This window comes from Protopterus annectens, chromosome 7.part0 (genome assembly GCF_019279795.1).
Source record: "Protopterus annectens isolate FY-2018-M chromosome 7.part0, PAN1.0, whole genome shotgun sequence".
Classification (NCBI taxonomy): Eukaryota; Metazoa; Chordata; order Ceratodontiformes; family Protopteridae; genus Protopterus; species Protopterus annectens.
In genome coordinates, this window is record NC_056739.1 from 1,191,448,019 (window position 1) to 1,191,471,851 (window position 23,833).

Here is a 23,833-nt window from a genome sequence, read left to right on the forward strand (position 1 = left end):
AGTAGCTATAGCACAGTCCAAATACAGCACATTTTCCAGGCCATCTTTGATTGGAAATGGCCTTTCTGCACTCTAGTGAGAGGAGTGTGCTGATTGGGACCTGTCTGGTGAAGCGTGGTTGGTCTACGGCTTGAAGTAAACATCCTCATTGGTCCTTTTGAACCATTTTAAAATGTTTTTTTTTCAAGTTTTTAGCTTCTGGTATTTAAGCCCTATGTTTGAGCAGGTTTACACTTGTTTGCGAGCTGCACAATTATAAGCCATAGCCACACAGATAAATTCAACAAATTTTCCCCTTAAATACAGCTATAGCACATTAGTGTAGCCCTCATCCTTTGTACCTTTCCTGTCAAAGAAATACTGCTAGTGATCTGTAACCTATTAAACCACCAGCAGAAAACCGCCGGCAGAAATATCTATCCACTGAGCTCCTCCTTAAACTATCCTGAAAAGCCCCCCTTTGTAATAACAGTCTTCAACATAGCATTATGGAAATTTGGACTATCCTTGTTTCTCTTGCTAACCTTGTTGACTTGGGTCTCTTGAGGCAGTGCAGCAATGGCCTCATGTACACAGACAACCATCCATCCATCCATCGTCTACCCCTTTTCCCATTCTACACATGGGGTCGGGGTGTCAATTCCGCAGTGACAATCATCTTGAGCCAAGCTTTACACCACTGGGTGGCTAGCCCTGCCGTGGTACAACATTCGCACCACTCACTCGTACACACACTCTCACCTATGGCCAATTTTAGTGTGTCCAATCCACCTACTGCTTGTCTTTGGAATGTGGGAGGAAACTGGAGCACCCTCTACTAATAATCCACTCCAGTACAGAGTGTGAGAGATGTATCTACACCAAGAATCTTGAATCCATGCTCTCTCGCACTTGAGACAGTAACACTGAGGAGGTTGTCAACCCACCGCTACTCATATCATGCAGGAAAGTTCTCTCAAAAAGCTCACCGAAACACCAGAGACGTCCAAAACACAAGACTGCAACAACTAACACAGTTTCCACAGAACCCATGACACATTGTAACACCACTGTCTCACCTACTAAGCTCATATGGCGTAACACTCAAAAACTAAACTTTCTTATCATTAGAGACTCCATAGTGAGACACACAGATGTCCCACTCACCAGGCTGGACAAGGAGAAAGTCATGGTCAGCTGACTGTCTGGTGCCAGGATTTGTCAGATCATGCATACACTCATTTCTCTCAGGAACAAGTACCCTTATGACTCTGTCATAGTTCATGTTGGAGTGAATGACCTGAGACATACCTCATTGGACTATACCAAGAAAGATATAATTGAGCTCTCTGAGTATATGTCCCAGGTAGGTATGTCCTCAGCCTTGAGCAGAATACTACCCTCACCTAGAATGATTACATGATGACATTATAAACAAAAAATTATTTAATTCAAAAATTGGCTTAGTTTTTGCGTCATTCAAAAGGGAATCTATTTCCTGTCAGCCTGGGAAGTCATGGCTTACTAACCTCACTGCTTTGCCACAGACGGTATGCACCTGGCACCACTAAGCTTTCGGCTGCTAGCAAAGGCACTTGCCTCCCCCATAGTGCCTTTTTTAGGCAAGGTCTCTATAACAAACTTACCGACGTGAAATTTGACAATCATAACAAAATAAGGGTCATGCTGCTAAATGCTAGGAGCTTAAACCAAAAACTGCACATCCTGGAAGCACTTCTGTCACTGGAATATGTAGATGTCTATGCAGTCACAGAAACCGGGTTCAAGAACTGACAGAGTACCACTGCCTTGCAAAGCTACAATGCCTTTCACACCTTCAGACTGCAAAATGAACATGTGAGAACCAAAGGAGGTGGTGTTTCTATCTATATTACAGATAAATTCACCTCCCATCTAGTTAGACTGGACAACTCCAAGGAGGTACTCCAGGTACAAGTTATGGTGGGTAAGACCCCCATTCAAATCATAACCAGTTATTGATCCTCCTCCATGGGTCATGATGCACATAAAATCTACTTGATCAAACTGGAGACCATCCAAATATTGCTGAACACTCTGGTTATAGGGGATTTCAATTATCCCACCATCAAATGGGAAACCTACACTAGCACTAACTTGCTAGCGCAAAAGTTCCTTGACTTTATTAACTCAAATGTCATGGAACAAATTGTTCATACCCCAAGAGGAACAAACATACTAAATCTCACTAACATGTCAAACAGATGCACTGTTGCAACTGTCGGGATCCTCATTAGATAAATCTGACCATAAATTAGTCACTTTGAGCTGGCACTCACACCAGAACTCACAATGGGAGAAATCAAAATATAAAACTTCACCACGGCAAACTACACTCGCCTAGGTGAAGGTATAAATGCATTCCAAGCCCCAGTCCCAGCTGGAAGTGGTAACTACACCGAAGCTTAAACTAAAGTCCTGTACAATCACTTGCATAAGTGAATATACTCTGCTGTACCAGAAAGAATCAAAGCCAGAGCCCCAAATAAAAACAAGCTGCCGTGGTGGACATCCAGGATCAACAAACTTTACAATAAAAGCAAAAAGTTGCTGTCCAAGAAAATAAAAGTGAGACCCCAATAAAGGAAAAGCAACCTTCTCAGCCTCAACAGGCTAGTAAGACAACGTGTCAAATCCTCTATGGGTTCCTTTGAGAAAAACTTAGCAAGGACAGCCAGGGATAACCATAAGGCCTTTTACAGCTACGTACATATCCTAAAACGCTGGACCCAAGCATGTGCAGAACAAGAGGGTTAGACCAATACAGCAAGGAGAAGAGACTCTCCCTTCCTCATACCTGCAGCAGCACACCTGCTCCCAACAATCACTGTTTAGCAAGACAAAAAAGGTTGAAGACAGTGACCAATCTAGTACATTGATGTACTAGAATTACGCTTACAGAAAAAGGAAAGATGGATGGAAAATGAAGTACTCTATTACCGTTGGCTGACATCACAGCAGGAAACACACTTCTGAAAGACTGGCCATCAGACGTCATTACAACCAAAGATAAATCATAACTCAAGCTAGTAGTCAAGTTTAGTCGCTCAAATACAAAGTACAAAGCTGGTACAAAAATGCAAATGAGTTGCTCCTTCTGTACACTAGCCACTTACTGTTTGATAGCATACCCACAACATCATTAAATCTAACAAAGCTGTTTTCATAAGTAGCTCTATCCAGATATTGAGACAAGATGCTACAGTGTTAACATTAAGAATGTGACTGATATATGAGAGATTCAGAGAGAAAAATAAATAAAAAACTGCCTTACTTGGATGCTTCGGTTCCACAGCAACACGTACAATAGGTGTGGCTTCAAAATTCAAAGGAGTAAATGGTGGGCATGCGAGAGACGTTGACAAGGTCGCTGACTTCAGTACATAGTCCTCTAAACCACCTATACCTGAAAGGAGAGAAATAAATCACGCAATGATATAACAATCAGAATTAACTTTCCTACTCACAGATCAGTAGTTTGCTTATAACTACTGGAAACAATACAGAAAAAAAATGCACTGGAAACGACAGTCTGAATAACAAGAACGTTTTGGCTTGTCGCATCCACTCTATCTCCGTTTACCTTCCTGTAACATTACCACTGACCAGCTCCTCCCCTTCCTTTCACTTACTTACACACTCATATTTCCTCCTTGCTCACTGCTTCTTTTCTTCCCTCATCTCTTTTCACTTAAGCCCTTCCTCTTCACGTTCACATTGATTTGATTACTTTCCTATTTAATTCCTCTTTTATTGTTATTTCCTTCTTTCATCTCCCTTGCTCCCTTTTTCTTTTACTGCATTTTCTTCCTTTAAGCTTTTCCTAATTTCCATCTGCTTCATCCCCCAGTCATATTACTTCATTCTTCTCTTTTTCCAAGAATACTGTCCATCCACTAGTCAGACTTTTTTGTCTTAGTAACTAGTAATTGTCAAAAGACAAAGTTCAGAGAGAAATAATGAAAAGGGACTCAAAGGAAACATAAGGCATGCACATTTTTCAATCACGATACTCAAAATAATGGCTAATACAAGAATGTTAAAACAAGTGTAGTGGCACAGTTAGGCAAAGTAGAAACTAATAGAAGATGGTCAAATATCAGCAGTATACACCAACAAAGGCAAGGAACAGTTACAGACAACAAAATCCTGCAGGCTAATAAATAAGTGTTGGTACTAGTCACCTCCAATTTAGCCAAGGCAGAGGAATGGGTGAAAAAAGTCAACATAAGATTGCATGCTTACAACAATGCAATATGACAAAACAGCCATAACAATACAGACGTTGTCAGATTAAAACTCAACAGGAAAAAAAAAAACAAGTAATCTCCGTGGTATCCCCTAAGTCTCAAAACAACCCACTAAACAAGTGTAGTAGGTCCAAAAACAAAACAGTGTAAGAAGCTTCTCTGTGTGGAAGATTTTTCAGTCCATATATCTCTAGTTAATTACTGTATATTAATCAGATCAGACAAAAGTAGTTGAAGTAGTACTTAATAAAGGATTTTCGACTGGAGTCTGTGCACTTAATAAAGGATTTTCGACTGGAAACAGACTGCCTGCCTTGATTGGATTACTTTTGAATACTTAGTAATTCTGTACAATTACATACTTTTATTATATATATATTTTTTTCACTTAAGACGAGTTTAAGTTCGCTACTTCTACTACTTTTGTGTGATCTGATTAATATACAGTGATTAACTAGAGATATATGGACTGAAAATCTTCCACACAGAGAAGTTTCTTACACTGTTTTATTAAAATTCAACAGAATGCCATTCTCCCAGCTTTTAGCTTAAGATATTTTTTTCCAAGATCACATAGTAATAAGCCACTTTCCATGACCTAATCAACTGAACACACAAATAAAAACTAAATAAGAGTTTAGGTTCAGTTCCAGAATGAAGCATCTCATTCTTTCTCAGCTGTATTTGTATGTGTCCCAAACATCCACCCACCCACAGACACACACACAGACACAGACACAGACACACACACAGACACCACACTGTGTATTTCTAAAGAGTAACTATGTGCCAGTGGGTTGCACACTGAGAAAAGCACAAGCATGTAAGTAAACTTACCATGACAGATATTTGAATAGATCTCTGTTATAGTAGTCCAAGCTATAAGGGATGTTCTGCCAAGGATTGGACTAGACTGCCAGCTTCCAAAGCTTTAGGACACCTTCCAAGCACACCAGCCACTTTACAGCTCAAAGAGACCAGCATAAAATCAGTGACTAGGGCCCCATAACTTCAAAGTTTTCTTACCTTAGAAGATGGGTGCTAGAGTCTTGCTAAATAGGAAGATAATAATAAAAATCCCACGCCTTGACATAAAAACAGCACAGAGGTGTGTGGCTACTGCAACAGTGATCCTTTTTAGTATTTTACTTACACATCTATACCATTTTCAGCATTAGCTCACGTGCAGAAGCTGAAGCTATAAGGAATGAATATCAGGGCTTAGAATGAAAAGAAGAGGGAAGAAGAATCAGAGGGACCAAGAGCCCCTAGAGAATAGTCCTAACAAAGCCGACTCTGGACCTTGAGAAGGAATCTAGTTAATAGTTCTTGGTAAAGGTGTGTTTACAGCTGACCAGGTTGTTGCATCTAGTAAATTACTAGACTTGACCTCTTTACAAAAAGCCATGGAGTAGACAAAACCCTGACAGTGGGCTCTGACTTTGCCTGAAAGTGTCTTGTTATGGTAAGAACATAAAAGCAACGGCTTGAGACAGTCATTAAGAAACTCTCTGTTTTGACACTGGTTATCCTCCATTTCTAGAAAATAAAATGTTGATCAGAAGTCTTGAAGTTTTTTTTCCCTGACAATGTAGCATCTTTGTTGCCTATGGATATCCTCTGAGTGTGCAAAATTCTCTCTCTCTCTCTCGTTGTTATGGGTCTGGGAAGAAAACACAGAGATGAACTGCTTGGCTCACTGCAAATTCTGAAACAACCTTAGGTATAAAGAAAGGATTTGTTTCTCAGTATTACCCTATCTATGAGAAAGATGAGACAGGAAGACTTACCTAACAACTTGCAACTAAGATACTTTTCTTGCAAAAGTCAGAGCACGAAGTAACACTGTTTTCCAAATAAGAACTTCAGGGAGCCTCATGAAGTTCAAAGGAAACCATGTAATTTTCCCAGTACAAAAAATAAGATTGCAAGAAGGAGCCACCCTTTTTTGGTGGATAGATATGTAAACCCCCTTTCAAAAACTGTAGGCAAAAATGGGGAGATCTAGGTATAGACAAGCAGAGATGGGCTAAAAGTGAATCTAGATTAATTATTAAGAAAGACCACAGGATAACAACTCACACAAATATTGCAAACCCAAGGAGTGTAAACCTTGAAAGGACCTTGGTTCTTGTCATAGCATCACCCAAAAAATAATTTCCATATATCAAGATATGACTACCAATAGGTTTATTTTGCCTTATTTAATTCCTGCTGCATATTCTATCTAAAAATGTCTGTGTTGTGTGAGTAAGTTTAATCTGTGAAGTAGCATGTGATAATTGTCCTTGGTCATTTTCAAAAAAAGAGTGATGCCCGAGCCACAAGTGGGTCACCACCATTATCATTAGCGAGATCTTTTGCACCTTTAGAAACATCCTGGTTATCAGAAGAATGGGTGGAAAGACATACAGGAACATTCTGACCATGGACATGAAAGGCACCTGTTGTCCAGGCTTGTGTGACAGGAGTCCTGGAACAGAATTTCTTCAACTGTCTATTATGGCTGGAAGCAAACAGAGCTACTTGAGGAGTTCCCCACAGACAGACTAATTCCTGGTAAGTCTTCAGGTACAACTTCCATTTGACAGGGTCTATCCTGATCCTGCTCAGCCTGTCTGCAAAATATTCTGCGCTGACAAAATGTAGGTAGTGTGGAGGACAGAATGAACTAAGTCTCTCATTCCCAGGCTACCATAGCTAGTATGCAACAGAATAGGAGCTGACACCACTTGTTTATGTACCAAATCACCATGGTGTTAACTGTGATTACTAGCAGGGGGCCGGAGTCCAAAGATGGTTCAGAGATTTGATAGCAATTCTTACAGCCATCAGTTCTTTGACATTTTTTTTGCTTTCATTTGTCTTGCTTTCTCCAGAAGCCCATGACTTTTAAACCCTTGGACACAGCTTCCCAAGCAAAGTCTCATGCATTTATGGTTATAGACTGAGTATGGATGGTAAGGAAAAAAGGATGAGATGGGTTGACAGACAACTGATTCACCCATCAGTGAAACTCTCTCTTTTTTTTTATAAATTCCAGCAATGGAATTTGAAATTAAGTTGTGTGTGTGTGTGTGTGTGGGGGGGGGGGGGGGGGCAAAGAAACCATGAAAACAGAAGAGGCCATGAAACCCAGTATTCTAAGGCATTCCCTGAGAGATGCCAAAGTCTGGTTGGAAAATATCAGAAATTGTTCCTTGTAACAGTCTACTTTGTCCTGAGGAAAGAAAGCCGTAGTAAGGGATGCTTCCAAAAGACATCCCAGAAACAGTATTCTGTGAGATGGGATGAAAGATTTCTCTACATTCACATGAAACGCAGGTCGAGAAAAAGTTTTTTTTTTTAATCATGCCACAGATTCTTGACAACTTGTGAAAGAACCTATAAAAATAAGGTTGTTGTTGTGTCTTTTGGCTTATCCCATTTAGGGGTCGCCACAGCGGAACTCCGGTCCGCTAATGTTTGGTAGTGGATTTTTACGTGCCGAGTTACCAGCCCTGATGCACAACCTTCAATGAAGGCACGCCCATTCACGCATGCCTCCACACAGAAGACGCTCTAGCCGAGAATCGAACGCGACAACGTCTTGCTGTGAGGCAACAATGCTACCGCAGCACCACTACCGCGGATAGTCATTTAAATACAGAACAATGAGAATGCCCTGCAACTTGCAATAGGCTACTATAGGAACAAGGAATTTTTTAAACAGTTTTAGAGCTGTTGACAAACCAAAGAGAAAAAAAACCCAGAAAACTGAAAATGTAAACCAGACAGATAAAAAAACACCTGAAATCTTTGAAAATTGGAATGTGATGCAAAGGTTTAGAAAAAAAAGTTTTAGGACAGGTCTCCAGGTTCCTTATTTCTTTAGCATCAGAAAGATCCTTGAATAAATTTATTTCATCCTAGTTGTGGGGGAATGGGTTCTATAACCCCCTGACACAACATCTGACTTGGTATAGGAGGAAACTAGGAGATTTGATTGGCTGAATGAAGAGGAACCTCTTAAAAAAGAGGAAAGGAATTTCACTGCCAGTTGTTGTCTTTTTGCATGATTCTTAGAACCCAAGTCTAAAGTTATCTGGTACCAGAGAGGAAAGAGAAGGCTTAGAATTGGGAACATTTTACAGAATTGTCATGGTGGTAAAGAGAAAGTACATGAAGGGGCACATAGTCAATTTCCTTAGACTGACCTTGGTTTTGAAGGGACCCCACTTTCTTCTTTGAACCTTCTTGCCATTGTTTTTTGAAATTTTGCTTGTGTCTTGCTGGGCATGCTTATTCTGTTTCCTAAAAAAAAAAAAAGGAACTTGAACTGGAAGACAAGTTTCTATTCTATTTTGGCAATAGGGGTTGAAAAATCTGGGTAATCCCCCTAAATTAACTTTTTCCCTATCCTCCAACCTTTTAACCACCTTAGCAGATCACCCCGCTCTCCTGTTAGTACTGCTGATTTCAGTTCCTATCAAATTCCCTTCATTTTGTGATTCATGGAAAATCCCCCCCCCCCGAAAATTTCCTGCAGATACCCCCGAAAATTTCCTGCAGATACCCACGGAGTCAGCATGGAAAGGAGTTGTTAAGGAATCAGGCTCGCTCGCTCACTATCTAAAAGGTGGCTTATGAAAACATTTCCCTCTCTCACAGCTATTTAGCTATCTTGCTTTTTTTCCCACCCTTTCCTTTATGTGGCATACTACTCTCTTACCTTTCTCATCCATCCTGCAGAATACACCCTCTCTTTTAGTATGAGATGTCAGTTAGGCATCCATACATTTGCTGTCTGGGTAAGTACACTGCTCAAGGGCCCTTTTTAGGCATGAACCGTACCAAAATTATAATGCGTCTATGAAAACTGTCACGCCAATTTTCATTTTCAATTAAATGCATCAAACTCCTCATGCACAGTGGTTGAAATGTCCCCAATTTTGCCTCATGTTTTATCCTGTCCCTCAATTGTTTTGATTTTCTGTAAATAACTGCAGGTTGCAGTCATTCAACAATGCCAGACATTACACTTAAGAAGTATGGATGTTGATATAAAGTATGTTCTATTAACTTAGAGGATTAGAGTAAAATTTACAAATCATCTCTAAAAAAGTCTTTCGGCTTTTTCCAGTTAGGGGTCGCCACAGCAGAAATCCGGTCTGCTAATGATTGGCAGTGGATTTTTACAGTGCAGAGTTGCCAGCCCGACGCACAACCTTCATAGAAGGCACACCCATTCACGCTCGCTCCTACCTGCATGTCTTTAACATCACTCGACCACGGGGAGGACAAGCAGACTCCACATAGAAGGCGCTCCAGCCAAGAATTGAACAGGAGAACCTCTTGTGTGAGGCGACAATGCTAACCGCTGCACCACTGCGGCTACCTTACAAATCATCTCTGATTCTGAGTATTTGTTTCTGAATTATTTTTTTCACTTTGTTTAGAATTCTTAAGAAATAAGTGAGCTGTATCATGCCAACTGCACTTTCTACTAACATTTTTATTTATTAATATGAAGAATATTTTATTACTGCTATACAAATTCATCACATTTTATTGGCTAACTAATGCAGTGAAAACATAAAAACTAACACCTCTGTGTCTACATCAGCCATAGACAAACAGTGTTATTAGAATTGAGCCTCTGTATAACAACAAACTCCAGCATTCTGTGTTACAGTTCAACATAATTAGTCTTGGGTAAGGTCAAAATACTTTGCTTCCCTAGGAATTTCCAACACCCTGGCTTGCAACTTTTGTTCAGTTAGCATATAAAAGGTATCATAGCAACACATACCTTACAGCTTTTTTCTAAATTAACTGTGTTCTGAATTTAGAATTCAAAGAACTATACTGATGGCGTGTTATGCATCCTTTGCATTAATACTTATCTCTCATTCCTGAACATGGATTTTGCATACACCGGGCGCTGACGGTAATGAGCATAAATAATGATGCCAATGCACATGCATCAGTTAACATGTACTACCAATATGTTATGAGGAAGGCATGGTTTTGCACTTGACAGTACACTTTGGGTTTCATGCTGAAAACATTAGAATGTTGTGAATTACTGGATTGTGTGAATAATGCTACCATTCTTATTTCACAAAATGCTAGTCTTAATGTTAATTCACTGTTGCCATGGTTACAGATTCTATCCCTGTAGTGAAAGTGCTCCAAGCTTTGGTTATATTTAGAATGTTTAAAGGTTGGGTTTTAAAATGCAGGTATTACAGAACACATACTTGCTGTGCTCTACACTGCAAGATTCAAGTCCCACAAACTTAAAGATTCAAACATGAATCCAATTACTGCCTTTCACTCACTGTTTGACCTTAAGCATGTCACTCAACTGTCCTGCAACTGAGATTCACTGTCACATTTTTCTGTTGTTCCTAAGCCATCAATTTTTTAATATGCCTTCAACATTCAAGCTCACTGTGCTACAGACTCTATCGTACTGCAATCCATTTTTTTCAAATGTGAAAAAGGTTATTCAAGGACAGCATTAAGGAAGAGAAGCTGCAAAATGTTGACAGATATGTCCAATGATATGTGGTGGTGACTACACAATATGGAAATGCTTGAAATAAATGGCATAAATGTAAGTCAGAAAATGGACACACAGAAATCACTTCAATGACCTGCTCTATGAATACGGTTACAGCTGCCCCTACCATGGTATAAATCAAACTTAGCTTAATAAGAAATCTCAGTTATACTTGCTAAATCATTCTGTGAGATTACTGACAATAAACCAACATATTTAATGAGGCTACGGTTTTGGAATAAGGAGAATCCAAACTAACCATACTGCATTCCTCATAGTGTTTTTATATTTTATGCGATTTGCTAATATTTTCTAAGACAAATGGAAACAAACTTCTTAGGTCAAGAAAAAGTAAACATAAGATTAGAAACATAAGTAATGCTGTTACAGAAAAACAATTACCATCACAATACCAAACACACTGAATAAAAATAATATTAAGGGTGTGGGGCATTCACTGCATTTCATGAAGTGATCCTGCAAGGAAAAAATGTTAGATCCCCCATATAGACTGATTGCTTCAGCACAGAGATCCAAAACCTATCCCCTGGCTATAGATATACATACATATATATGGGTCTACTTCAGAAGACTGACAAACCAAGATTGAATCCCAAAAAACTGAAAATTCAAAATAATGAATAATGTAATTTGCCCCTTCTCCACTGTTGTGCGATTTTGGAGTTGGTGTATATATAGTTATCAGGGGGGGGTAGGGGTGCTGCCCCCCCCCCAACATGAGGGGTGCAGGGGGGCTTTCCCCCTGCAGTAAAAATGTGTTCAGTATTTTGAATTTTCAGTCTTTTGGTTTGTCAGTCATCTGAAGTAAACCCATATAGATACAAACCTACACACAAACATATATATATATATATATATATATATATATATATATATATATATATATATATACACACACATATACATGCATACATATATATATATATATATATATATACATACATATATATATATATATATATATATATATATATATATATATATATATATATATATATATATATATATATATATATATATATATATATATATATATAAAATTGAAGAATATATTGAATAGATACCCCCATGTACTTAAATACTCATGGGTTTTTTAGGGAAATTAACCCTGGAAATGTGTAGTAATAACATTATTTTTTTAACAGTGGACGCCACTGAACTTTGCATCAGTACACCACATGATGTTACTGGATGACAAGGAAGTGATACTTATTACTGACCTGATGGAGTTGATCTTATGAAATGTTTTTTTATTTTTTGAAGAGGAATTTTGTAGGAAGCTAAAGGGGTAGCAATGGGGGCAGAGTGTGGTCCATTTATGCTAATTTATGCTTATGTGGGGAAAAAAAATCACACGTACAGAGTTCCCCTATCAACAATGCTGGAACTTTTACTGCAGATTCCTGGACAATATATTTATTATACGGCAAGAGAATTCAAAGATTAAGGCTCAATTTCAGGAATATATAACAGGGGCAACCATATTTTTTACCATTTACACACAAAAATTCTGTTCAGTCCACTCACTTGTTAGATGTGAATTTGGTCATTAAGGGTGACATTTTCATTGCATCTATTTATAGAAAGAGTACGTTTTCCAACTCTTATTTACATTTCAGAAGTTGCTAATCTTGGTACTTTAAGAAGAACTTGGTCAAAGGACAATTTGAGTGGCAAGAACGGTTTCCAAATGTGATAATTTTAGGACGGAGTTGAATACTGTGTGGGAGGTTCTTTTGGAGAGGGGATATCCCAGAGATTTGCTTTCAGATATTTATGCAGAGGTGGTTAAGAGTAGGGGTGTCAAATATGTCCCGTTACTAGGAAATCCTATAGGGAATAGTGGACAAGCGACTCTCCCTGCTGAAACATCCATTTATGAGAATTTTATGACTTTGCGACTACAACAGTTCACTTGTTAAGAGTATTATTAGAAACAATCGGTCCATTCTCAAAATAGATTTGGACATCCATAAAATAGATGGAGAAGCACTGTAGTTTGTTTATAAGTCTGACAAAAACATAAAAAGTATATTAGACACCAACAAGTCAGGTGATGGACAGAGAAAGGAAGGGGGACCCTACGTTGGAATTGCAAAGTGTGGGAAATGGAACTGTTGCCTGTATATTTTGCATAAAAAAACATCACTTTGAAGAATTTTGTGGTACCAAAATTGATTTTATGAATGGCAATTGTGAAAAAAAAAAGGTTTAGTTTACATGGTGGTTTGCGAACAATATCAGTCTTTTTATGTTGGCATAACCAAGAGAAAACTGGGAAGACGTAGTTACAAATATATATACAACATTAGGAAGCAGAATGATAATGTGCTGTATAAACACTCCTGATTTTGTGACAGTTTTACCAAACCTGAGTTTGGTATATTAGAAAAGACACCCCCTAATATTAGAGATGGCCAATGTGAAGCCAGAATAGATTATAGGGTGCTAATCTGGCAAATTAAGTTGGATTCCACTTCAATTCTGGGGTTAAATGATTATATTTCCATACATCTTGGGCTGCTAAATTGTTTTATTTACATTTATTACATTTGCATTTTTGTATTTGTACACTGTTTTGCGATATTTATTCAGAGACTGATTTCTTCTGTTTTATGAAAGATAGGCAGGCTTTGAATGTTATTTATATATTTTTTCTTTTTATAATTAGTAGTTGAAATATACGAAAAATAAAGTTGTTGTTCATTATTTGCGAAGATAGGGATTTTTATTGTTTAACATTTTTTGGTGTAAGGTGTGTGTGTGTTTCTTTAATAAACCTAACTTGCACATACTATTATCTAATCAATTGGCAGTTGATAGAAATATTTAATTTGATGGTTTTATGCTTGAAGCATTCTGATGAAGTCCTGAGTTTCTGGGACGAAAGTGCTAAACCTATTGGATTTAATAAATAGAATTACTATAAAGGCTCAGTTTGTTTTTTTATGTGCCATGTTGATGGTTTTTATCTCTCAGAAGACGTGAACACGCGTTCTGATTCTTGATCACTGATTTAACATTAAATGCCTGGCTAAACAGTTGAAGTACCTTAACTTCTTGGTACACCACAGATGAATACAATTGACACAAGTACATTATAGTGTTGATTTTTAATACATCAATCAACTATGCATGCAAACCTGTTTAACTTTTCATCTCATAACAACTGCATTTTTGTAAATGGCACTTCCAGGACATAACAGTAGCAAAATGCAACATGTTTAGTTGATTCAGGTATATGGGACTGTCACAAAATATGAATAAGATTAAATCCCTTTGTCTGCTCATTACTACTCTTTACATCATGTATTTCTACCACAGCTCAACTTGGTAGTTGTCTGTAGAGAAGGGAGGGGCATATACATCTCCACAGCAGTTTGTCAAAATCCCAGAAATACCTGCACTGTCTGAGATTTTCTCTGTTTACAAACTGCTGCATATTTGTTCATTTTTACGATTTAGTGATTTGCTGGTACAAAGAATAACTAACCTTCACAGGTTGGTTTACAATCGTAATAGTTCTGCAATACAATCGCGCAGTTACAGGATTATTCTTGCTTATTAGGAATAGATTCAGAAAATACAGTGGTCTTCAAGCAGCTTTAGTTTTCTCATACAGCATTATGTCAGTTCAAAGATAAATGCAGAAGAAATACAAGTTCAATTTAGATTTACAGCTCTTTCATTCTACACTTTGGGAACTATTTTTTGTCAAGTTGATTACTACTGAAATGATTTAAAGCTAAGCAACAAAACATACAGCTCATATTCTTTGAAGTTGATAAATCTCTTCTGTCAACTGAGTAAAAAAAAAAAAAAAGGTTCCTTTACTGTCCAAATATACAGAACTACTAGCAAGTAGCAATTTCTCACATTTGCTCTTCTGTGAGGCCATTTTGGAGTCTTGGAACAACTGCTTAGCTGGATTGATGGTTGAGGAAGTATGCTGCAGAGACTGCTAATGAGTTTACTAAGGAAACTCGCATCCAAACTAAAAAGATTTTAAGCCTTTTCTGGCAAATCTATATTTCCAGAATGTGCTTTAAAAACTGACATATCTCAGCCTAAACAGTTAAAGAAACTCAACCCTTCATATGCAATCACTCTACAGAACCGGAGATGTTTTACAAGAAGAAGTTATGTACTCACCTTAACGTTCCATGTGAGTTGTTCCATCTCGCCTTCATTCTTTACTGATGGGTTCATAGCCAATCCATCGGCTCTGATACGGCCGTTTGCAAAGCTCAAGTTTTACCAGTAGCTCGAGACCAAGCCCCTTATCCCATGATGCACTGCTGGAATTACCTCAGATCTTGTTTGCTGCGTGTACTATGTGCAGCGGTAGCATTGTTGCCTCACAGCAAGAGGTTCTTCCATTCGATTCTCGTCTGGAGTGCCTTCTGTGTGGAGTCTGCATGTCCTCCTCGCAGTCAAGTGGTGTTCGAAAGACATGCATAAATGGGCGTGCCTCCGTTGAAGGTTGGGAGTCGAGCTGGCACCTTGGCACCATAAAAATCTACTGCCAATCATTAGCAGACCAGAGTTCCACTGTGGCGAACCCTAACTGGGAAAAGCCAAAAGAAGAACTATATCCATATAAGAGAACTACCCTCCCATACAGAGGAAGAAGAATTGAGCAACCAGGATGAGACCAGCCTCTAGATCAACTATCAGCCAGGTGGGGGATGGAGGGAGGGTCGTAAAACTGAAGGTGAGATGGAACAACTCACGTGGAACGTTATGGTGAGTACATAACTTCTTAATGTGAAGTTGTCCAATCTCGCCATTCATTCTTTACTGATGGGTAGCGTCCCTAGCACCCTCAATCTTGAGTGGCTCATGGGAGTACATTCTTCAGGACCGGAGACCCAAAGGAAGCCCTGTTCCTGGAGGTCTTATCAACTTTGTAATAAGTAATAAAGGTATGAGGTTTGGACCAAGTGGCTGCAGCACAAATGTTATCAAGGGGCAATTTGGGTTGGAATGCAGAAGATGTAGAAACTGCTCTGGTAGAGTGAGCTTTAATCTTGTGTAGTAACGGCATATTAGCAGCTGAATAAACAAAAGTGATACAATCAGATAGCCATTTAAAAAGCATTGTTTTAGCCACTGGTCTACCTTTTCTGGCTTCAGAGAAAGACACAAAGAGCTGGTCTGATTTTCTAACATTTTTGCTCTGTCCAAATAATATCTGAGCAGTCTGTGAACGTCAAGTTTGTGCAGCATATACTCTAGTTTATTGGAATGGTTAGGGAAGAAGACTGGCAACTCAATGACTTGGTTGATATCAGATTCCGAACAAACTTTGGGCAAAAAAGAAGGATTTGTCCTAAGAGATACTCTATCAGCATGAAAAATCAAATAAGGAGGACTGATAGATAAGGCTTGAAGTCCTGACACTCTGCAGGCAGAAGTAATAGCCACCAGAAATATGGTTTTCCATGATAAAAATTTGAGAACACAAGCTGATGCTGGTTCAAATGGGGAAGAATTATACGAGACAGCATAATGTTTAGATTACAAGGAGAATAAGGAGTTTTCAATGAAGGCCTCATGTGAAAGGTTCCTTTGAGAAAGGCCTTGGACAACTTGTGGAACATTATGTTTAGCCCTTCAACTCAGAGATGAAAGTTAGATATAGCAGCCAACTGGACCCAAAATGTTGTGGCTGCAGCTCCTTTATTAAAGATCATAGTCAAGAATTCTAATATGGACATCAAGGGGGCTTGATAAGGATCAATGTTCTGCTTAGAGGCCCAAATGGAAAATCTCTTCCACTTACTAAGATATAATCTTCTGGTGGACGGCTTATGGGAAGACAAAAGGATCTGCCTAGTTTCATTAGAAAGGTTGTGAAGCCTGGCTATGAGGGGAACTGCAGCAGCCAACTGTTAGCTTCAGTGACTGCAAGGAAGGATAGAGGTCCCCCGATGGATGTGTCAGAAGGTCCAGAACTGGGTTCAGAATCCATGGATCCTCCAAGAGATGATGATGAAGAAATAGGAACCAAATCTGCCAAGGCTAATGAGGAGCTATAAGAATGATGGTCCTTCCCAGCGACTATGCTTTCTGTAGAAGTCTGAGTATTAGCGGGATTGGAGGGAATGCATAGAGGTGACCCGCGGACCAATCATGTACGAGTGCATCTATTGGGGGCTCTCCCAGATGGGGAATCAGGGCAAAGTAGCTTCTGCATTTTGTGTTGATGTGACTGGCAAAAAGATCGCAGCAAGGCTGGCCCCATTTGCGGAAAATCCTGTCCACAATCTCTTGCTTGAGGGACCACTCATGCGGCAACAAGATTGCCCTGCTCAGTTTGACTGCTATCACGTTGGATCTCCCCGGGATCTGCGATGCCAACAGAAAGTGCTGGGAGGAGACAGCCCACTGCCAAACTCTGAGGGCTTCATGGCAAAGGGGAGAAGACTTGGTCCCACCTTGATTCTTCAAGTATCAGATTACTGACATATTGTCTGTCTGAATTGCAATTGTCCCTAGAGGAAGAGAATCCTGGAAGTACTGCAACACCAGAAGTACTGTTCTCATCTCCAGAACATGTGACTCTTGATCCGTCCATGTCCCCACCCTATCAGGGAAGCATCCGTGGTCACAGTGGCTACTGGAGGGGGGTAGTACAAAGGGGCATCCTATGGTTAAATGAAGAGATGTCAACCACCACTGAAGATCTCTCTTGCAAGAGTTTGTAATTAAAATCATGTGATTCATTGGAAGTTCCTGATAAGGCCATTGTGTGAACACCAGCCACTGAAGAATCCGCATATGCATCCTTGCTAATGGTTTGGCCAAGATCGCTACAGCCATCAAACCCAATACTTTTAAAACTTCTGCGGCTGGTGCTGTGTCTTTCAATACTAACGAGCTGACATGCTGGCGAAAAAGAAAGACCTTCTTGACTGGTAATCGTAGAGTGGTAGCTGAAGTGTCCAACTCTGCCCCTATAAAGATGATATGCTGTGATGGCGACAAGGCAGACTTTTCTGAGTTGACTGTAATGCTGAAGTGATTGCAGAGTGTCAGAGTGTATTCCCTTTCCTGAATCAGTTGATGCCTGGTGGAGAGGGTAAGGAGCCAATCGTCTAGTACGTAAACACCTGGAATCCTAGACGCCTCAGGTGAGCTGTGACCACTGCCATGCATTTGGTGAACACTCTGAGGGCTGTAGTGAGACCAAAGGGCAGGGCTCAAAATTGATCATGATTGGCTTCCTGCCAGAAACACAGGTAATCTCTGGATGGCCTGGCCATTTTTATGTGGTAGTACGCATCCTTGAGATCTATCGAGCACATCCAATTGACTTTCCCTAAAAAAAGAAGTATAGACTGTAGCATGACCATCAGGAACTTCTCTTTCTTCATAAAATGGTTGAATCTGCTGAGGTCCAAAATTGGTCTCCAGTCCCCTGTTTTCTTTGGAACCAAACAAATCTTGAGTAAGTTCTGGATCCTGTTTGGTCTGCTGGGAATGGCTGGATGACTCTTTTTTTCTAACAACTTGTGGACCTCTATAGTTGCTTGTTCCCTGTAACTGGGTGGAATGTCCGGGATTCTCCTTGCAGGTGTGGGTGGATTGGAGAACTGTATGAAATACTCTCTGGAAATAATACTTTGTACTCAGCTATCATTTGTTATATCTTGCCAGGCATCTGGGAACAAAGATAAGTGACCCCTGACTGCCTCCAGAGCAGGACAGCTGGGCCTCCTTTCAGGAGCACTGATAGGGTTGACCAGAGAAGTGATCTCTGTCACCCTGGTGTTGTGGACTCCCTCTGCCGCAAGGTTGGTGTTTTCCATTATTATCCCCCCTGCCCCTAGAGGGGGGTTCACCACATGTGTCCTGAAAGGCTCTTTGGGCTATTCGAAACCACATTTTTCCTCCCCCTTGGCCTTTGGGGTAAGGCTGAGTATGGGTGGAAAAATGGTCTCCGAAGGCAGACACAGTCTTTCCCCTCCTGCTCACACCTGGTCAAAGTTTCCTTCACTTTAGGCCCAAAGAGAGATGAGCCATCAAAAGGAGTGTTCACAAATGAAGACTTAAAGGGCTCCGCATAGAAACACAAGCGCATCCAGGAATGTCTTCTTAGAGCAATTCCTGTACCCGCTGCCCTACTCGTCCCATCAGCTGCATATGATATGAGACGCATGGACGAGTTCAAAATGGAATTTAGGGTAGCAAACTGGGCTGCAACTTTGTCAGAAACCCCTACAGCTACAGTACCCTGAAGAGCATCTCCTAACTCCTTAAGGAGATCTCTTGGCAGTCTGGTGAAATGGGTCAAATAGTTCAGTAATCGGAGTGTAAAAGACATATCTATCCATGATCCTGGACTCTCTGCTAGGAAGATGGATAGATGAGGACGTCTCAGACATTTCCTTTTTGGTGGCCGCCACCACCACCATGGCATCAACAAGGACTCCTTTGGACAAAAAGGATTTATCTACGGGAGCAGAAATAAACTTATTAGGCTTCCGAGGGACAGGTTCCATGGACTCCGGTGACTCCCACGCCCTCCGAGAGATCAGCTGCATGAAAACATCAAAGGGTGGAACCACCCAAGAGGTGGATGGTTGAGATCCGAAAGCCTTCAGGAGAACTGACTCATCCTCAGTAGGGCTTTTGGACTGCCAATCACCCCTCTGCCTAAGGATCTCTAGTATCTCCACACAGGAGATATCCTCAGATGGGGATCCTGGGGACCCTTCTGACTCATCCAAGTCAGTGCCAGATGTCAAAGACTCCTGTTGGGAGTCCAAGTGTCTCCTCTTGCACAATCTTTTCCTGGGGGCCTCCTCTGAGGAGGTCCTGGAAGAGCAGGGGCCACCCTGTGGGGCTACCTGACGCTCAGGGTCTCTACGTTTAGCCTTGACAATGGAGGCAGAAGTGGACACAGGCACTTTGGGGGAAGAAGAGGCCAGACCTGGTGTTGAGGATGTCTTTGGGGACAAGGCTCTCCTCATGGCTTTGAAGGCATCATGGCTCCGAGGAGAAGGAGTTGATGGATCCAAAGGAACTGCCAGCCCCTCCTGCACCGAGGCTGTGGGCTCCGAGCCGGCGGCAGGAGCCAATCCCATCCGAGCCGAGGCCCAGAGAGGAAGAGTCGGTGCGACTATCCTCTCCAGACCCAACAGGAGAGTGTCGACTCCTAAAGTCCTCGGTCGGCGCCAAGGACATCAGTGTAGATGGAACAAAGGACACCAGAGCAGGCCTCAGCTTCAAAGGCTCCACAATCAGCAGGTTGGCCCCCTCCAGCTCTGAAGGTCCGGTACGGCTCAGAGGAAAAGCAGTCAAATCCAGGGTGGTGGTCTTCGGTTCCGACACTAGGATCGGAGCTGACAGCAATTTAGCAAGGCCTGGTGCCCATAAGAGCTTCTGCACCAATTGGTCCATATCCAAATCCAACATGCTGACAGCAGACCTAGAGGAATGCACCTACGGTGCTGCTTGAAGGAGTGGAGATGCAGGTCTCACAGATACTGGCTCCAGAACTGTGGGCCGGCTCCGGAACAAAAAGACACTCGGCTCTGAGAGCTGTGAAGCCAATGTCCCAGAATCCTCCACTTTTTAGACATTTTTGATTCTTTAGACGCCTTGGAGTCTCATGAAGATTTAGAAGACTTGGAGGACTTGCTGTCCCCATCCTGGTCACTCAAAGCTTCGTAAAAAGGATGCTTCAGCAAACCTCTATCAACAAGCTTCCTTTTCCTCTCCAATAAAAACCACGAGGAAAAGGAGTAGCAAATACTGCAGGACTCCTGCAAATGTACAGCACCTAAGCAATAAACTCACTGAACGTGTCCATCAGTCCACAAACATCTTTTGTCCGCAGTCTGGACATTTCTTGAATCCAGACTTTGGGTGTTAGTTTTTGTCCTCAGACATATCCAAAGAAAAATTCCTTTAAGCTTAACACTAAAAAAAGCCACACAAGCCTAAATAAAGCCTAATAAGTAACACTCAGTTATATCACCAAAACCACGCCATGGCTCAAATTAAAAGGCCTAGAAAACAGGTAATTAAACCAGGATAATTAAGAAAACACACAAACTCTAAACAATGGCCCACGGGCCAGCACTGGCTAAATATGTATATAATATATATCTATATAATTAGAGAAACAACCAGGCCAAACACAAGGCCACTACAACTAAGCCAAACTATTTAACAAGCACACGAAGGGAAAGAGAGCTTATAAGAAACTACAGAAACCACTATATGACTAATCTATAAATAAGATCAAAGATATATCAAAATATTATAGAAATAACTTGCAAAAAACGCGTTTTTGGTTTGAGCAAAACTGGAACCTCTGAGAGCCGTGCCACTGCAAACTAGATCTGAGGTAATTCCAGCAGTGCATCATGGGATAAGGGGCTTGTTCTCGAGCTACTGGTAAACCCTGAACTTTGCAAATGGCCGTATCGGAGATGATGGATCAGCTCAGAACCCACCAGTAAAGAATGAACGGCGAGAGTGAACAACTTCACATCTGCTGATATCTATGTGCCAGTGTTTTAAAAATCTGTTTCACATTTAGTCGCTGTTGGCTACTATTAATCTATGTGCAAATTATCATCTCATTTTTGTTGTTCTAGTCCGTCTAATCAGGGATTAAACTGAGTTTTCTGGTAAGTTTTCCAATTAACTTAGACTTTGAGCTACATCATAAACTCTTCATACTCTATAATCTGTTTGGTGTAAGTGGAGACAAAAATCTATTTATCTGGTCCAGTAATTAGACTGCACAGTCTCATGACAGTAAAGAACAGCTAACAAGTATTGGCAGTTGTTTCTTTATTCTGCCTGTTATGTCCACCTCAGTCCATAATGTAAAAAACATTAACTAATCTCTAGTAATTGCTGAATTTCTTGCATCACTGTTTTTTTAACTTTTATGTTATAGTTACATAACGATGGTATCTAACCTATTTTCTCAAAAACTAACATCTCATATCTGAATAGCTATGGTGCCCACCCATATTTCCTCAAAAAAAACCCCTAACATTGTAGGGTTTATATCTTACTCCTCTAGTATTGAAGATCTTGTCTGCAATGTGGTATTGCAGAAGCTAAAGCTATTCCTTCCACAGTGCTGTACTATACAAGACTATTTCCTCCCCATACCCCAACTTTTCCTAAAAGAAGCCAAATACTAATATGGAATTTCCTCTGGCATTCTGCTGAGGCTTCTTAAAACAACAGCTGGTAAGTGCTGTAATCTTACACAAATCTAATAACTCATCAGGTATTGTGATGTCTTTATCTTCTTTTAACTATTTGTAACTTCAAATACAGGCCATACATTCTCAAGCAGAGCCTCAAATGACCTAGCAAAGTTGTGCCATCTGTTTTTATTCAAGACTATCCAGAAAGGAATATTGCAGACACCATTTCAAACTAAGTAGCAAGCAAAGCATATCTGACTTTCACAACATAAAGTCTTACACACATATTACAGTCTCCTATGGCTGGACTGGAAACTAATAATTTTAACTGCATGTTGGGTACTGTCCTTGTGTTTCCTGGCTTTAGCTGCACCACACAATATGCGCAGGCACACACAAACACATTAAATACTGTAGTAAATAGCTGAAACATAGATTATTTACATAATTGGGTCTATTTTTGTGTATTCGACAGTTTGATCTCTCAACTCCATTATTCAAAGGTACTTATTAACTTCAAATTCTGCTAAGGAGGATCTAATTTACCTAGTTAGCAGTGATTGTTGTTGCCAGATCTGTGAATCCTGAATGTGTCCCAGCTCCTTCACATTTACAAGCATTTCAAACAACCAGATTGTGAGAAAATTTACAATGACATGGCACCTTCTCATGGGAGTGATATTCAAAGAAAAGGCAAGCATGTAACATTTTACAGCTGCAGTCTTATATTACAACAGATAATGTGCATTCTTATTCTGAATGTGGTACATCTCAAAAAAATACTCCTCTGTTTGATAAATAAAATTCCAATTCTAAATGCTTCAATCAGTTTTCAAATATCTAAATTAGATCACACAGCAATGCTGTTGCATAGTTTGCCTTCCTGCATTATCAAGTCAGTAACGACATTCATAATTATATCTCCACAAAGAAATCTCTCTTAAGTAACCTACTAGCATTAAATTCACTGGTTATTTCTTGATACATGCCCTAATGAGTAAAGTTTTTCAGTCTACATGATAAATCCTTTGTCTTTGCCATTATCAAAAAATAATTCAGCTACAGAACATTGTAATATTTTGTTTTCTTAGAGGTGTAAGCAATATGAATAAACATTTGGCAAATACTCTGGGAGTGGTTTTTACGAAAAAAAAAAACTGAAAACATGAACATGTTGTGTTACTTTAAACCGGATACATTTTTGTGAGGAGGTATAGAGAGATAGGGATTCATCCATGCTCAGGGTTGTCATGTGAGAATTCAATACCCATATCAATCAAAAGGAAAACAAAATCTGACTTCTAGGAGTACGAGGACAGAGAGGAAACTGTAAGATAGTCTTTTCAAAGATATTTAGCTTTACCTTCATTTTCCAGTAGAACATGAACTGTTGCTGAATTGTTACCCTTCAATGGCAAAAAATCTATGAAGCCCACTTTTTATAAAATGATTTCTCAGTGGGCGTTATTCTGCTATTTGTTATATTCTTTTTTAAACTAAAGAGCAGGAAAAGATACATTTATTAAAACAAATATTTAGTTTTTCTTTTCTTTCAAATGCCATGGCAATATCATCTCTCAATGAAAGGGGATAATAAGTAGTATACCTGAGTTTAGTTTTCAGTTTCCCCCCAAAACAAATCATTATGGATACTGCAGCCCTTGATACAGTTGCAGCCATATCCCAAGCACATACTGATCTAGAAACACTGTTTTCATCAACAGCAGAAACTATTTTTTCCTACTACTAGGAATATACAACAAGCTTTCTGAGCTGTGTTCTAAAATGGATCTTTTATAAAATCCCATGCTGCC

General features: G+C 40.0%; 1 protein-coding gene across 1 annotated transcript in view; it reads right to left on the reverse strand.

Annotated features, from left to right (window-relative positions):
* The window catches only part of EFL1 (elongation factor like GTPase 1), a 1,877,823-nt gene that overhangs the window by 724,349 nt on the left and 1,129,641 nt on the right, over positions 1-23,833 (reverse strand). The window contains exon 16 of the mRNA XM_044077803.1: positions 3,293-3,424. Coding sequence (XP_043933738.1) covers positions 3,293-3,424 — 132 coding nt within the window. The remainder of the gene's footprint in view (positions 1-3,292; positions 3,425-23,833) is intronic.